At 38.9% G+C, this 18,281-nt stretch overlaps 1 protein-coding gene across 1 annotated transcript; it reads right to left on the bottom strand.

The window, feature by feature from the left end:
* Nucleotides 1-9,222: 9,222 nt before the first annotated feature.
* Nucleotides 9,223-13,760, bottom strand: LOC143583030 (uncharacterized). Its single transcript, XM_077065459.1, has 3 exons — nucleotides 11,984-13,760; nucleotides 9,611-10,954; nucleotides 9,223-9,503 (listed from the first exon to the last, which is right to left on the bottom strand). The coding sequence occupies exons 1-3, from the start codon at nucleotides 13,758-13,760 to the stop codon at nucleotides 9,223-9,225; spliced, it is 3,402 nt and encodes a 1,133-aa protein (XP_076921574.1).
* Nucleotides 13,761-18,281: the final 4,521 nt, after the last annotated feature.

Below are 18,281 nucleotides of genomic sequence, written 5' to 3'. Positions count from 1 at the left end.
AATTACCTACATATACATCAACAACAACTACATCAATGTGGAGTTAGAAAACAATTAGATTCTAACAACTCAAATACAACAGCAGACAAATATAAATACATTAGTTCAGAAGAATTTCGGAAAATGAGAATGACCAACCTACACCTACGTACCTACATCAACTATTAACTGGCCAATCTAAAGATAGAAATAAATTGAATGACCAACCTACACCGACATTCCTACATCAAATACTGACTTTCCTACATTCACTTCAAATACAACTACCTCAATGTAGACACATATATATTCATGAATCATTTGACACTACACAATGCTTCCTGTTTAGAAGATTCTTCTTAAATTACAATGACTGGAAACAAAAGTACATTAAACGAACAAACTACACCTACATTCCTAAACCACATAGCAAAAAAATATCACTACATCCGGCATACAAAACACCCTTCGCTACGATACAAAACATAAACCCTAATATTAACCAAAGACGATGTCATCAATAAGGCCACTGCATACAAATCCTGCATCAATTCGTAATAATTTCAACCTCACCACAAATTTCAATAAAAAAACTAACCTTCTGTAGTGTAGAATCCTTGGCCGGCCGTACTCAGGAAAATCATCTAATCACTTTCGCCTTCAAATCCGACGAACTGAATTAACCCTAGTTTTTATTTATCAACAAAAGATCCCCTTTTATAGATCGCGAATTACCAATTCCAGCACTAACGGAGGATTCTTCAAATAAATTGATAATTTTGCTTCACTGGTGTCTAATATTTTGGGAAACAAATGATTAATTTAAGTTGCTATTGAGGAATTCGTAAAGTCAGCGGGAGTTTCAACAACTCCTACCTATACAAAAATACTTTTCTACCCTTTTAATTAAAAACTACATTAAAACACTAACACCTTAATTACAAAAATGTGACGACAGATATAGACCATTGATTCATCTTAATCAAGGGCTACTATTAACTTCTCATTATTCTCACAGTAACTTGACTTCTCTTTTGAACCATCCCCCAAAATACTATATGTATATGTATATGGCCTATCAAGTAATATTTATAGTGTTAAATTGAATGATCAGATGGACATATTAATTTTAATTCATTTTTTTAATTATGCAGCCAATACAAAAGGTCCATTGCAAGTAGGGCCGTCAAAGCGCTCGCCGCTCAAACTCGCTCGTCGTTCGTTCGGAAACTGCTCGAAAAATACTCGCTCGTTCTTTTGCTCGATTGTAAACGAGCCGCTCTGCTCGATTCGGTTTGTAAATGAGCCAAGCAACGAGCAAAGGTTTGCTCGATTCGGTTCGGTTCAGTTCGATTTGAATATTTTTAATTTAATTATATCTAATTATATATAAACAAATATACAAATATATAGAGACAACAAACAAAAAAATATAAGTATACAATTTTTTAAACACTTTTAAATTTATTCTATTTCGTCAATTTTATAGTCTAATTACCCTTTCAGAATACTAAAAGTTTGTTTGCATGTTCATTATATCTCACTTCAAACTTCTTTCTCCTAAAAATTTACAACCTATTATAAGCTTGTCTAAAAACTACTAATTTGTTTATAAAATATATTATTTACAGCCTTCAAACTTGTTTCTTATTGAAAATTTTAAAGTGAAAAAGAAATAAAAATGCTCAAAATCGCTCGATGTTTGATCGAAAAATGCTCGATTCGATTTTGGCTCATTTCGTTTTTCGCTCAGTTCGAATTTCAATCGTTCGGTTCGGTTCGGTTGTAAACGAGCCGAGCAACGAGGAAGCCTTCGCTCGGTTCAGCTCATGAACAGCCCTAATTGCAAGCAAAAGGCTTGGTGGGCTCATGATGGGCGTAATCGGGTCATGTAAATTGGGGAGGACCTCTGGAGGTTGACGACAGTTAAAGGCGATTGCACGGACGACTATTTTTGGAGGTTGGTACACGGCAGTTCGCACAAGGGTTTGTTTTGCATTCGAACGGCAACATAAGAAAGTAAAGTTTTTTTTTCTCTAGTTTATTTCTATTAGAACAAGTGTGAGAACTTATAGTTATATAATTTCAATGAAGAGTCTGACAATATTAATTTCTTTATAATTATGATCGGCTAAATCTCTCTGTAACCACCTCTAGGTGGACGGTTCGTTTATGCTTAAATCTGATTTCCTGAACTCTATTTACTATAGTTATTTGGATTGTTTTTTGATGATTGGAACAAAACTTGTTGATTAATTTAAACGAATTGTTTGTGTTGCAACGATCTGTCTTTTATCATTCGCATTCGGTTTTCTTGCATAATGAGCGGTTTGGTAACTAAGAGGGGTATTTGCTTGGTAAACTTAATATTTTTCGACTATCATATCATGTTTGCTTGGTAACTCAATTATCCCCCTTTTGGACTTCTCTAGCTGGTATGTTTTTAGCCCAATACCGATTTTGGTATTGTGTTGGCGGAAGGCCCTATAGTGGTCAAGGGTGGTGGCTTGTTAAAGGTGGTGACTGGTGAGTGGTTTAGCTTTAAATTAAGTTTTGTTGGTTTTTGAAGGCTCACTGTTGGGTTAATCATGCATCTTCATTTAATTTTTTTTAGGCCCATCTTGAAGGCCAACGATGTGGCTTATATTAACATCTTAATAGTTACCTATTAGCCATTCACACTAGACGTGCACAAAAAAACCGGTTCCGGACCCAAACCGGTAGAACCGACCCGGAACCGGTTCCGGTTCGTACCCGGTATACCCCATACCGGTTAGGGTATTATAATACCCGGATAACCCTACCCGGACCCTTGTATTTGACAAAAAATCGGTTCCTACCCGGAACCGGTTCCAACCCGATTTCGGTTCCTACCCGAAATAACCGGTTCCGCCGGGTTTTTTCCTAAAAAAAGTCGTTGTAACCGGTTCCATCGGTAACATAGCCGTTGGAACCGGTTCCAACGGCTATATTACCGTTGGAACCGGTTTTTGAGCTAGACAACTATATAAAGGGTTGGATTATCACTTGTTTTACCACTCTAACTCAAAAACATCAAGAAAACTTATCGGTTTACACTTTACACTCCAATTTTTTTCACTTCCATTCCACCACCACTCGATAACTAGTTGTGATGGCAAGCCAAAACAAGGGCAAAAGAAAGGCGGCGGCTACCGACTCCGTTTTTATTGACCCGGTTCGTGCCGAAGATAACGTCGGAGTTGCAAAGATCCTCCCTCATAACCGCAACGAAGAAGTATGGTGGAATTAGGATTTGGTTGAGTTGCTTAATGGAGACATTAAGGCTCGTTGCAAATTGTGTGGCACTTATTTAAAGCATGATTCAAACTCTACTTTAAAGAAGCACATCGAGAAGAAATTTTGCAAGGCGTTGAAAGAAGTTCCCGCCACGGTCCAAGCCGAATTGGGTAAAGATGGGGCAATTTCGTTACAACGTGAAAGCGGTTCACGGTAGGATGGCGAAGTTCGTGATTCAACAAGGTTTGCCGTTTAACCATTTCGACAACCCTCAATTGACGGCCTTGATTAGAGAGACTCTTCAACCGCGCTACACCCATGTAAGTCGTACCACTCTTCGACGTCATTGTCTAAAGTTGTGGGAATGTGCCAAAAAAGATTTGATTGATTTTTTTGACACTTTACAAACGGGTGTCAACTTAACTAGCGATGTTTGGTCGGCACCCCATGGGTTACCGGAATCGTACCTTTGTGTGACCGCGCATTGGATCGATCCGGTATCTTGGCAAATGATGAAACGCACCATCGCGTTTGAAAACTTTCCGTTTCCACATACCGTCGAAAAACTGTTTGAAATTTTGGATGAGGTAATAACCACTTTTAACTTGAGGAAAAAAAAATTTCAATGTCGTTTGATAACTCATCTAACAATACAAAAGCGGTAGACAAGTTATATATAAAATATACACCACTTTGCTACGGAAAGTTTTTTCATACTCGATGTGTTGCCCATATTATCAATTTGGTTGTTCAAGATGGTCTTGACAACGGAACCATGGAGGGCGGTTTGAGATTATTTAGGTTGATGTTACAAGATATTTTCAAAAGTGGAAAAAGAAGACATCTTGAATACAAAAACTATTGCAAGTCGGTGGATAGAAAATATTTGGGGCCAAACTGGGACGTTCCAACCGGTTGGAACTCGACTTGTAATATGCTCGCCTATGCTTTTTCCCAAAAACAAACTATACAAACATTTCATAGAACGCTTGTGGATCGTTGCGAAGCCGATATGTTTCCAAACGGTGCTTGGGATAATATCGGTTACTTCTTGGAGTATCTTGATGTTTTTAAAACCGCAACAACTAAATTGTCGGGGGTTACTATCCTACTAGTTGTTGGGTTTTGCAAGAATTATACAACATCTCCTTGAATTTCAAAGACTTTGAAAACAAAAATTACCTTTTCGAGCACATTGTTGACCCAATGAAGAAGAAGTTCCTAAAATATTTTGAAGGAATACCACCCGTGTTTACTTGTGCCGCCGCTTTAAACCCCTGCATAAATGTTTCCGGAGTTGAGGCGTTATATATGACAACATGGGTGCGCACGAGATCGATCCGATGGCGTCGACGAAAGCAAAGGATTCTTTCAACAAATCCCTTCAAGAAATCTATGACCATTACTTCAAAATATATGGTCCAAGCTCAAAGTCGACTTTTGCGAGGCAAGCAACATCAAGTAAGCCATGCAAGGACAAGCTTATAAACATAATGAATGCGGTTCGTGAGTCGGCGGCTAAGCGACAAAGGGGTAACACACCAACTAGTGAACTTGGCCGATATAGTGGAGCAAACTATGTAGAAGGTGCAACGGTCGAGGACGTTCGCAACCTTGACATTTTGGCATGGTGGAAAGGAAAGCAAAACGAATTTCCTATTCTTTCCACCGTGTCTCGTGACTTGCTAAGCGTCCAAGCTTCAACGGTTGCTTCGGAATCGGTTTTTTCACTTAGTGGAAGGATATTATCGATGTGAAGAACCAAACTCACTCCCGAGTCCTTAGAGATGTGCATTTGCCTAAAGGATCATTTGGACGCAGTGGATCGTATACAAGACAAGGCAAACTTTGAAGACGAAATACCACTTGAACGTCCAATTCAAGAGATGGAAAAAGAATCTTCGGGTGAAGAAGACGAAGTCGTAGAACTCGACTAATTTTAATTTGTATTTTTTGTATTTGTTCTAATCATTTATGTATTATGTAACACGAATCAATTAATTAATGTAACAAGTTTTTTAAAGTGTTATTTGTTTGTGTTAAATAAAAAACTTGTCTTAAACACTTAAACTAACTTTTAAACATATAATAATTATAGAACATTACACAACGAACATTATTGCAAAACGATTAATTACAAACATTATTAAACATAAAACTAAAAATAGCAAACATTGTTCGTTGTTTTCGTCCCGCCATCTACGACCATCAAGCTTTGCTACCGGCGACAGGGGCTTGACCATCAAGTTTTGCAAGAATTATGCTTTTTTTCCTTGCAATACTTATTGGTATGCTTTCGAAGGGTGAAATTCGATGCCGCCTTTAAAAACTTTCCGCAGTATTTGCATCGCGCCATCTCCTGTGTGTCGGTCATGACACACAGGTCATAATGAACCCAAACCTCGAGGCATCTCAGGGTGTCGATAACCATAACAACTTCGTCGTTGGTTGCCATTGGTAATGGTAAGTGGTTTAACAGGTTGTTTAACAAGAAATTGAAGTGTTTAACAAGTTAGGGGAGTTGGTTAACAAGTTCTAAACCTAGTATGTCTATATATAGTAATTGGGGGTGGGTATAAACATTCAAAACCGGTTCCAACGGTCTAAAAACGGTAATATAGCCGTTGGAACCGGTTTCCAATGGTCAAAAATCATTTAAACAAGGAAAACCCGCTGGAACCGGTTTTCAGGTATAAACCGGACCCGGCTCCTACCCTACCCGGTTCCACTGGTTCCTGATATTTGCCTACCAGGTCGGGTCCGGTTCCTACCCAGTTCCTGACAGGAATCGGTTCCATTTTGTACCCGGTTCTTAAAAAACCGGTTCCTACCCGGTTCCAGGTTTTAAAAAAACCCAATTTGTGCACGTCTAATTCACACTAGGGATGAGTAAAAATCGGTATGGTACCGATTGGTACCGGTACCAAGGTTTTGAGTTTTCGGGACCGGTATTTCCTAAATTTTACCTTAAATACCGGTACCGAAATATTCGGGATCGGGATTAAGAGGTTATAAACCATTAAGAGGTATTTTCTTAATGACTATTAAGAGGCTACCAAACAGCTTCTAAAAGTCTTATACTAGTGTAATTTTGTTCTAGGGGTGGTAAGTTTTGATTTATTATCTTGTTCGGTTGTAGTCAGTTTGTATGTTGTTAGTATTTTAAATATATTTGACTTGATATAGATGATTTTGTATAGTTGTCAATTTCCTAATTTGGTTGTAACAGATCCTAACTTCTAGCTCTCAATTATGTATTTAAAAATCTTTTACCCATATCAATAAACATGTATTGGTTGAATTATTTATATGGTATCAAGCCAAAATTCCGATCAACACCTCTTTCTCTGCTGCTAAACACATCTATTGTTAATTTTTTTTTCCAGCCACCATGTATACTGGAAGCTCGGTCCATATTGGAACCAACCCCTTTCAAAACTCTTCTCAAAGCATGGGATTCTTACCCATCCCACACAAAACCTCCACCTCACAAACATCTACCAGCAACCGCCATTTTCAAAGCAAATGCCAATTTTGCTTTAATACAGGCCACTCATTGTCTTCATGTTATGCTTTCAAAAACATGTATCCAAATATTAATTTGCCACTACTACCAAAAGACCCTCAAAATAACCCACCCCAAGCACATATAATGACCGCTACAGATGTCAAACAAAATGGGAACCGCCCTTGGCTCTTTGATAGTGGCGCTTCTCATCACATCACAAACGACCTTAATGCCATGTCTCTCTACTCCTCGTATGATGGTTCCGATGAGCTTGTTATTGGCGATGGTTCGTCCCTTACTATCACTCATGTTGGCTCTATTACTCTTAAATTCTGTAATGTCTCTTTCATCTTACATAATGTTCTTTGTGTTCCTTTCATATCTCGCAACATAGTTTCAATATCTAGCTTATGCATTGACAATAATGTAATAGTCCAATTCTTTTCGTTGAACTTTGTTATCAAAGATTCCCGCGCCAACACTCCCCTCCTCCACGGGACAAGTAGCCGAGGAATCTATGAGCTTCGACCGACCGCACAACCTCAAGCCTTTCTTTCCCAATCATCTAAGGCCTCACTTTGGCATCATCGTCTGGGTCACCCTCATTTTAAAGTTTTACAACATTTGTTCTCTTTTGTTCCTTCAATTACCAATCGTCATGATTCTTGAAACTCATGTTGCATCAATAAAAGCCACAAACTTCCTTTTCATTCTTCCACCATCACTTCAGGTGCTCCATTAATCTATTATTTTCTGATGTATGGTCTTCACCCGTCACCTTCATTGATGGATTTAAATATTATATTATATTTGTAGACCACTTTACCGAATACATTTGGATATACCCATTAAAACACAAATCGGACTCCCTCACAACCTTTATTCATTTCCAAAAACTAGTGGAAAACTACTTCCAAACCAAAATCAAGCAACCATTCTCTGACAATGGAGGAGAATATATCAAACTTACTTCTCATCTTGCTTCATGTGGTATTACTCGTCTTACCTCTCCACCACACACACCCGAGCATAACGGCTATGCCGAACGACGTCATCGTCACATAGTCGAAACAGGCCTTACCATTCTCTCACATGCCAAAATGCCACTACATTTTTGGCCATTTGCCTTCACCACCGCCACTTATCTCATCAACCGATTACCTACAACTACACTCCAAAACGACTCCCCTTTTTCTCGTCTTTTCGGCATCATCCCTAACTATGATAAACTTCATAGTTTTGGATGTTTAGCCTATCCATGGTACGTCCTTACAACCCCCACAAACTTCAATCTCGGTCTAAACCATGTCTCTTTGTGGGATACTCATCATCTCAAAGTGCATACTATCTCCTCGACCCCCTCACAAATAAAGTTTACACATCTCGTCATGTTCGATTTGTTGAAAACGAGTTTCCCTATGAAACTTTAACCAAAACATCCACCCAATCTCCACCCCACTCGGACACTTGGTTACCATTAACCGTCCAACACATTGCCAACCAACCCACCCTCCCTTCATCAAACAATAATTCCAATGTTCATTCACCTACTGTTAACCCTGACCTTAACACTTCTACTATACCATCTTCATCTATTAAATCATCCCAACACACTTCATTAACTACCACACCCGATCCTACACCCCCTATTAACGAATATATCAACCAAACCAACCCTCACATTACCCGTCAATCACGTAAACCAAATCCCAAATACCATAACTCTGACTTCGTTCTTTACAACACCACCACTCAACCTTTTCCCAAACCTTCTACTATCACACAAGCACTAAAACAACCCCAATGGCGTAAAGCCATGCAAGACGAGTTTAATGCTCTTCAACGTAATCAAACTTGGACGCTTGTTCCCAACTCTGCACCCAATCTTGTTGGTTGCAAATGGGGATTTCGAACAAAATTCCCGATGGCTCGGTGGACCGTCTCAAAGCTCGCTTGGTAGCCAAGGGTTTCCATCAACGGCCCGGTTTATACTACACCGAAACGTTTAGTCCTGTTGTTAAAACAACGACTTTGCATCTTATTCTTGCTTTGGCCGCATCTCATAATTGGTGTCTTCGTCAACCTGACATCAATAATGAATTTCTACAAGGTAAACTTACCGAAGCCGTCTATATGTCTCAACCACCCGGCTTCACCGATCCATCTCTTCCTACACACGTCTGTAAGCTTAACAAGGCAATTTATGGCCTTCGTCAAGCATCGCGAGCTTGGTACTATTTCACAATGATAATCAAAGGGGATTGATAATTGTATTGGGTTGTATTTTTTCTCAATGAATTACAAGACAAGAAGAAGCCTTCATAAATAGGCTATTACAAGAAAGCTATTAAGAGAAACAAATAATCTCGATGACTGATTTCTAGGAGTTGTGAGCTGGCAATGAATGTAGACCTTTGATAAATATGGATATGATGCTAACTGATCCATAATTCTCTCTAGAATAATATTCTTTATTTTTAACACTCCCCCTCAAGTTGAATAGTGGGATCACCAAAATTCAACTTGTCCAGACAATGTGCAAATATTCTTCCATTTGTGGCCTTTGTTAAAATGTCAGCGAGCTGATCTTCAGATCGAACGTGTGGAAGTTCTATGACCTGGGCTTCTAATTTTTCTTTGATAAAATGTCTGTCAACCTCCACATGCTTGGTTCTATCGTGTTGTACTGGGTTCTCAGAGATCTGTATAGCTGCTTCATTATCGCACATGATCTTGGTTGCTTCACTTGGTAAGAAACCTATTTCATTTAAGAGTTTATGTATCCAGAGTACCTCAGCTAGACCTCGTGCAATCCCTCTGAATTCAGCCTCGGCACTTGATAGTGCAACCACCTTTGTTTCTTACTCCTCCATGTTACGACATTCCCTCCGACTAGAGTAAAGTATCCTGCAGTTGACCTTCGATTTTCTTTATCTCCTGCCCAGTCTGCATCAGTGTATGCCTGAACCTTTAGGTGCCCATTTGCCTTGAATAAGACCCCATGGCCAACTGTCCCCTTAAGGTATCTAATGATTCTCCAGACTGCTTCCATATGGGCTGCTTGTGGTTGATGCATGAATTGGCTCACTACTCCCACTGCGTATGCGATGTCGGGGCGGGTGTGGGAAAGATATATAAGTTTTCCCACTAATCGCTGGTATTTTTCTTTTTTGACCAATTGAGCTTCTTCTTCCATGTGTAGTTTCAGATTTGCTACCATTGGGGTATCCACAGGTTTACAATCGATCATCCCTGTTTCTGCCAATAAGTCAAGGACGTATTTTTTCTGGCAAATAAAGATTCCCTGTTTAGACCTGAGGACTTCGATTCCTAAGAAATACTTAAGTCTTCCCAAGTCTTTCATCTCAAAATCTGCGAATAAATTTTCCTTTAACTTCTTCATCTCTTCTTTGTCATTCCCAGTGATAATCATGTCATCAACATAAATAATTAGACATGTTATGGACTTACCCCTTCGTTTCAAGAACAAAGTGTGATCAGAATTACTTTGTTTGAAACCATACTTCTTCATGGCTATAGTAAATCTCCCAAACCAAGCTCTATGAGACTGTTTTAGCCCATATAAAGACTTCTTAAGGTGGCAAACTTCATTCTTCTCAAATTCTTCTGCAAATCCCGAAGGGGGCTCCATATATACCTCTTCTTTTAGCTCTCCATGCAAGAAAGCATTCTTGATATCTAGTTGATGGAGAGGCCAATCTTCATTAGCTGCTATTGAGAAGAGGACTCTGATTGTGTCAATCTTGGCGACAGGGGAAAAAGTTTCAGAATAATCGATCCCGTATGTCTGAGTGTACCCCTTAGCCACTAATCGGGCTTTATACCGCTCAATAGTTCCATCAGGCTTGTATTTCGTGGTAAACACCCATCGACATCCCACGGGTTTCTTTCCAGGGGGAAGGACACACTTTTCCCATGTTTCATTTTTCTTTAGAGCCTCCATTTCTGTTTGCATTGCATCTCTCCAATTTTCTGATTCCAATGCTTCCTTGATAGTGTTCGGGGTTTCTTCAGAAGAAATAGCAGACAAGAAAACTTTGGCTTCTTCTGACAGGTTTCCTTTGGCAACATTTGCTATGGGATATCTGGAACTCCTACTTTCTTTTTCAGGTGAGTACCTTTTTGGAGGAACACCTCTGTTCACTCTCTGTGGAAGAACATATCTCTGCGGTGCTTCTTCATTTTCATCTAGAAGTCATTCCCCTTGCAGTGAATCAGTTGCTTCTTCATGATCACCATGAGTAGCAAGGTTTTCTACATTACTAGCATCATTATTATTGAAATTATCAATATTGTCTTGAACATCAGGTTGAGAAGTACTTACCTCAGACATCTGATTGGGAAGATCATGTTCCGTGGCACTGATTGTAGGTATTGTAGATGCAGGTGACTCGGTTTGGGGACTGACTTCTTCTGACGATGGTACCCACCTTAGCCAACTCAATGTGTCATTACTTTCTCTCTCCCCCTGACCAGTGTGTTGGGTGAGGTAAAAATACTTGGTTTCAAGAAAATCACAGTGTGTAGTAGTGTGCACATGGCGTTTTTTTGGATTGTAACACCGGTACCCTTTCTTATCAATACCATATCCCACAAATACGCACTTCTCCGCACAAGGGTCGATTTTTGTACGTTCAGTCTTTGGTATGTGAACAAAGACATTACTTCCAAAAACGCGAGGCTCAAGTGTGAGGGTAGGGGGGATTTTAGTGAATTCTGATAGGGTTTGTAACGGAGTTTTAAACTTTAGAATCATTGTAGGTAGACGATTGATGAGATAAGTAGCTGTGGCAAGAGCTTTGGGCCAAAAAAATTTTGGCACGTGTGATTCGATTATGAGAGCACGGTAATTTCTAGAAGGATGCGATTTTTTCGTTCGGCTACGCCATTTTGTTCCGGGTTATGTGAACAAGAGGTTTGATGCACCATCCTTTTGTTTCAAAAAATTGTTTCATGGAGGTGTTAACAAATTCTCCACCATTATCGGAACGAAGAATTTTGATATCTCGTTGAAATTGAGTTTTAATCATGGCATGAAAGATAACGAATTTATCAAACACCTCGGATTTATTTTTAAGAAATAAACCCAAGACATACGAGTGCAATCATCAACAAATAAAAGAAAATATCGAAAATTTGCTCCCCCCACATTAATCGGTGCAGGACCCCACACATCAAAATGAATTAAATCAAATGGGTGATCAACTCTAGTATTACTTGGTTTGAAGGTGTGTCTATGACTTTTCGCCAAGACACAAGTTTCACAGTTTAGAGGTTCATTCGAACGAAAAAGTTTAGGAAACAAATGATGTAAATACCCAGAAGACGGGTGTCCAAGTCTTCTATGCCATAACCATGCCTCTCTATCTGTAGTTCCATGAGCCAACACTGCAGTTCCTTGCTGAGTCACTTCATCTACATAATACAATCCTTGACGCTCAGTGCCACGTCCAATAATCGTTCCCGTCCTGATGTCCTGTAATATATAGAAAGTGGGATGCATTAGAAGCGTGCAATTTAATTCCTTAGTCACATGACTTATAGACAAAAGTTTATGAGACAAGGATGGTATATAGAGGCAATTTGGCAATCTCAGTGTTGGTGACAATTCTATTGTACCCCCTCCTTTTACAGCCACAATCTCGCCATTTGCAATTTGTATGTGTTTTCTGTGGGGTTTCGTTGTAGCACAAATGTCGGAAGGGTCGTACGTCATGGTGTCGGTGGCACCACAGTCGAAGATCCATGGCCCCGACTTCCCATTGTTTACTGCAATATTGGCCATCCCAACATTTGTGTTATTTTTAATGGAAGCATCAATATTAACAACTTGAGGGGTGGTTTTTGTAATATCACAAGAAACATAAGGGTGTAAGGATGAAATTGAACAAGGGTTAACAGAAACTCCCTCATCTCCACCACTTATACCGTTCATCTCCACTGGTTCAGCCGCTGTCGCCACAAAGGCTCCGGTGAGGTTGTCTCCGTCGCTGCTGGTGGCCTTCGGGTTGCCCACGGTGGCCGCTGCCTCCCCTTCTTCTTTCTTCCCTTTCTTGTGACCGTCACCCCACCAATCTGGATAACCCACTAACCGAAAGCATTGCTCTTTGGTATGTTTTGTCATGTTGTAGTGAGTGCACTTTAGCTTTGATTTGTCAACCTTTTTCGGAATTCCAGAGGTTTTGATGCTTGGATTCGGCCTGCGTCGCGCGATGAGTCCGACCCCTTCTGCCTCAGTAGTAACAAGACCGGCGGCGACCCCCTGTGTCGGTGAGGAAATGGCCCCGAGAATGTTTTGGTGAGCCATCTCTTTCCACACAGCAGCGTAGGCTGCCTCTGCTGTTGGTAAAGGATCCCATCTAAGAATTTCCCTTTTTATGGGATCGAACTTCTGATCTAGGGCATTCAAAAATTGGAACAACTTTTGTTCTGCCCGAATAGTGTTGTAGGCGGTAATATCGGCGGCGCAGGTCATTGGATTCGGATCTCGTCTTTCAATTTCACCCCAGATTCCTTGCATCACTATCCAGAAATCTTCAAGCGGTAGGCCGTTTTGTTTAAATTCATTAGCTTTGACATGTAGATCGAAAGTCTGCAACTTATCTTTTCCACTGCTGTATGTGACCACCAGAGCATCCCATAGCGTTTTCGCTGTCGGGAACTCGGTAAGGTTGCTAGCAAGCGAGGGTTCAATGTTTTGGATGAGCCAAGAAAACACTACCAGGTCATCTTGTTCCCATTGTTCATATTTTTCATCTGTTTGGTTTGGTGGGTTTCCAGAAAGGTGATTCAATAGGGCTTTTGATTTTCCGCCAATGGCAACACGGATCATCCTTGCCCAGAGGGCATAATTCTGGCTGTTCAGTTTAATACTGATCTGTAGGCTATCGGATAGCTTATGGGTTGAGGTTTGGGTGTTGAGGCTAATTTTTAGAAGGTTGGCTATTTGGGTTGAGAGGTCATCTTTTATGGCCAAATCACCGTCGTTAGACATGGTGATCAGAAGGGTAAATGATGAGCAGGTTGTGAGGATCTCTCACTGCTCTGATACCATATTTCACAATGATAATCAGAGGGGATTGATAATTGTATTGGGTTGTATTTTTTCTCAATGAATTACAAGACAAGAAGAAGCCTTCATAAATAGGCTATTACAAGAAAGTTATTAAGAGAAACAAATAATCTCGATGACTGATTTCTAGGAGTTGTGAGCTGGCAATGAATGTAGACCTTTGATAAATATGGATATGATGCTAACTGATCCATAATTCTCTCTAGAATAATATTCTTTATTTTTAACAGGTACGAGGAACTAAAAACATACCTTCTTTCTGTCCACTTCAAACCAACAATATCTGATTCGTCTCTGTTCGTCAATCAAACGACATTTTCTCCCATATTCATTCTCATCTACGTTGATGATATAATTATCACAGGCCCCGATCATTCTCTTGTGAGTAAATTCATCACCGCTCTTGCCAAGGGTTTTTCCTTGAAAGACCTTGGAAGCCTCTCATATTTTCTAGGTGTGGAAGTTCTTCCACACTCCAATGGTTTATTCTTATCTCAAGCAAAATACATTCTTGATCTCCTTACTCGCACCAACTTGAGTTACTGTAAACCAGCGAGCACGCCAATGTCTTGTTCAGAATCACTTACCAAAACTGATGGTATAATTCTCAAATCCCCAACTGAATATCGTGCATTTGTTGGTGCACTACAGTACCTCTCCCTAACTCGCTCCGATGTCGCCTTCGCGGTAAATAAATTGTCTCAATTTATGCACTCACCAACCCACCTCCACTGGGCTGCCTTGAAACACCTCTTGTGTTATTTGCATGGCACCATTCATCATGGATTTCTCATTAAACGAGACTCCCCTTTACACCTACATGCATTTACAGACGCTGACTGGGCCGGAGATAAAACCACTTATCGTAGTACAACAGGTTATATTGTTTACCTTAGGTCAAACCCGATCTCTTGGAGCTCCAAACGCCAACCTACTTTAGCCCGATCATCTACCGAGGCTGAGTTTCGGGCTGTCGAATCCACAACAACAGAAGTGCAGTGGGTCATTTCATTGCTTTCTGAACTGGGCTACAAATTTGCTGCTACACCGGCTATTTTTTGCGATAACTTGAGTGCTACTCACTATTCAGCAAGTCCCGTTTTCCATTCTCGAATGAAACATCTTGCTTTGGATTTTCACTTTGTACGAGAAAAAGTCTGAGAAGGATCAATACGTGTCACCCACATTTTTGACGATGATCAACTAGCCGATGCTTTAACGAAGCCGCTGCTTAAACATCGTTATTGCACCTTATTGTCCAAGATTGGTCTCTTTCAAGATTGTCCATCTTGCGGGGGCGTATTAGATATCAACACAATCCCAAGAATTAATTTAAATATATTTAACTTGATATAGATGATTTTGTATCGTTGTCAATTTCCTAATTTGATTGTAATAGATCCTAACTTCTAGCTCTCAATTATGTATTTAATCTTTTACCCATATTAATAAACATGTATTTGGTTGAATTCTTTATAGTTAGATCTTAGGACCATTAATTTGTTAGGAAACAACACCATTCATACTAGGATCACTAGTTTTAGGAAACTAGTAGGTCTTGTATAGTTTCTTGTTTTGGGGTCCCAAAAGCTCCCTAATTTTGTAACACTCTTCATTTCTATAATATTTTCTGGACAAAGTCAATTCACCCTAAAAATTTGGAATGTGACAAAATACATCTGGTTTATTAGTTCTTGGTAAAATCGTCTTTTGAGACTTGGCACTCTTATGGAAAAAGATTATAAATTATAATTAACACGTGTTGTAGCAGTGTAGGCAGGCAATGAAGAGAAAGCAAACAATTGTCAAAGTAAAATAGTGGAGTGATATTTACTGAAAAAATTAATTGATATTCCTCATAAAAATGGTCCACGTGGTTTGATTCAAAAGTCGTGATAGTTCAGGCTGCTTTAGTTGGATTTGCGGAACACAATGGTTTAAATTAGTCGCCACTCGCTACCACTTAAGGGTTTTGGTTGTTAAAGGATGATGGTCCAAATGATTGAGACTTTTTAGATAACGATTACCAACGAATGGTTGTTTCTCTTATATCATATTATTTTTGGTACAAAATATGATTTTTAGTTGCTTAAATCTTTAAAAGCTTTATTATACGTTCAATCGACTTATTGCCATCCATTCATCGGTTTATTTGTGTTTCAGTCGTGTATATATTGTTGGACATAATTTTCATCTTAATAGGCTTGTCACGTATAGGTGACCGGGCTGGACTGGACCTATTGGGCCCGTGTTATTCATTAACGATGTAATGGGCTTATGGGTTGCAATTAGGGTTTTATTATATTTAGTTTTGTCTTGTTTAGCAAGTTATGGTTAGTCTATATAAATCAAGTTATGGTTAAACATTAGATAAACGCATGAGATGTAACCGAGTTAGGGTTTATCTAGAGAAACACGAGTTATGTGTAATAGGGGTTTTTGAGTTATATTTTCTCTATTTAATATTGAGAGTTATTCAATATTAAGTATTGTGTGTTTACGTTTTGGTGAGTTATATTAATTCGTACTTGAATTGGTATCAGAGCGGTTACGCTCTTAGTGTTTATCGATCAAAGCCGTGATCGATAAGGAGGAGACCGAAGGCTCAAGACTTTGATCAAAGTTGTGATCAATAAGGAGGGTTCGGTTAAGTCGTGATCGAAATTACAACTAAGTTCAAACGGGTTGTGATAGAATAATCAAGGCAAGGGTCGGTGACAACTAACGAGGTTGATCGGAATCATTTGCAAGTTTCGGAAAGGGAATTCATAGTTTTTTTTTTTTCGGTTCTTGTTTTGCAATTTAACAATAAGAGGAGTTATTAAATAAATTTGATTGGTTGGTTAGTTGGTTTAAAAAAAAAGTCTAAAGGAGGTTTCTAAATACAAATTTTGTTGGCTGATTCGTGAATCATAGAAAAAGAAATACTAAGTTGCTTTTGCCAAGAATTTAAGAAAGCAAACAAGTTATTTTTGTTTGGGTTGTCTCGATATTCTAAGGAAAACAAGTTAGTTTTAGTTTCATTTATTTTTTTGGTTAAACAAGTTGGTTAAACCAGGCTTTTTATTTGGGATTGAACGAGTAGGTTCGATTCATATTTTGTTATTAAGGGTTTGAGAGTTGTAATCATTTTTTTGAGTTATATTTTCTAATTAATATAAATGAGAGTTATTCATTTAGTTCGTGTTTGAGTATCGATCGAGACTTGTTATATCGAGAAGCATTTGCCACATACTCAAAATGCATTACTATATTAACACAGGATGAAACCCCTTTAGTGATGGAGAGTACTAAAAGCAATAATTTGTTGTTTTAATTTTCGTTTCTATTTTTAATTTAGCTATTATATAAAATTTAAAAATTTAACAACATTAATATTATTATAGTTTTAAACTAGGAATTAGCCCGTGTGATATACCTGTGATAAAATAAAATAGAAGGTCATGAATCTATACCAATTAAGAAAAAGAGAAAGCTGACATCAATTTATCCTAGTTGAGTTGTTAAGCCACAAACATTTTAAAAGTAAGGTAGTGAGTTCGATTCCTACCAACAAGATATTTTTATTTTATTATTCATGAAGGGGACATTGTAAAAATGGAAACGTGTATACTTGGCATTCTATGTGGAGTGTCTAGTTGAATGACATGTGAAAAATTGTGTTGCTTTAATATATAAGTAGAAGTAGATACTTATTTTACATCAGAAATGTTAATCATATTTACGCAAAATAGTTTTGCATATTGATTAATTAGGGAAACTTAATTTGTACAATTAGACAATTAGGTTTTATAAATAAAGAAAACCGGTCAAGATGCCTAGTGATATATAAAACTTGTTAATAGCAACCCCCCCCCCCCCCCAACTCTTTCTTTAATGTCATCGTTGTCTCCACTAAGAACACATCACTGCCCCATCTCGGCCATTTACCACTGTCGACACAACATTCACCCTTCACCACCAACACCACCACCCTTAGCCACCAACGCCGTCACCATTGACACCACCACCAACACATGTTGCCAACTCCCCTATCATTGTCACCATAGGCACCACCTTATCGTCGCCGCCGCCACATGCACCACCTCCGCAACGTCACCATTGTCGCTACCACCTCGAGCATCGCCACCCCCCGTCATGACGTTCACCTTTGTAATTATGGGTGTCAATTGTCAAACATGTTGAATTACTTCACTTGAACAATATTAGTATACTATTCTTGTAAAAGGCATTAACCTTACCCGAACATATTTCAAATAGTGTAACTCGAACACGATTTATCTAACCTGTTTACGAACGTGCTGCAAATGAGTTGTACTCAAGTTGTAACGTGTTAAAATCAACTTGTTTAATTAAATGAGCAAAATATGTCAACACGAACATGACCCGCCAGCATTTTTCTTGGATTATATATTTGTAAACTTGCGCTTCGAAAAGAAAATG

Source organism: Bidens hawaiensis, unplaced genomic scaffold (assembly GCF_021521415.1).
Source record: "Bidens hawaiensis isolate Kalapana, Puna unplaced genomic scaffold, B.hawaiensis_p1.1 tig00032104_1, whole genome shotgun sequence".
Lineage (NCBI taxonomy): Eukaryota > Viridiplantae > Streptophyta > Magnoliopsida > Asterales > Asteraceae > Bidens > Bidens hawaiensis.
The sequence above is the reverse complement of the archived record's forward strand: the minus strand, read 5'-3'. Positions and strand labels throughout refer to the sequence as shown.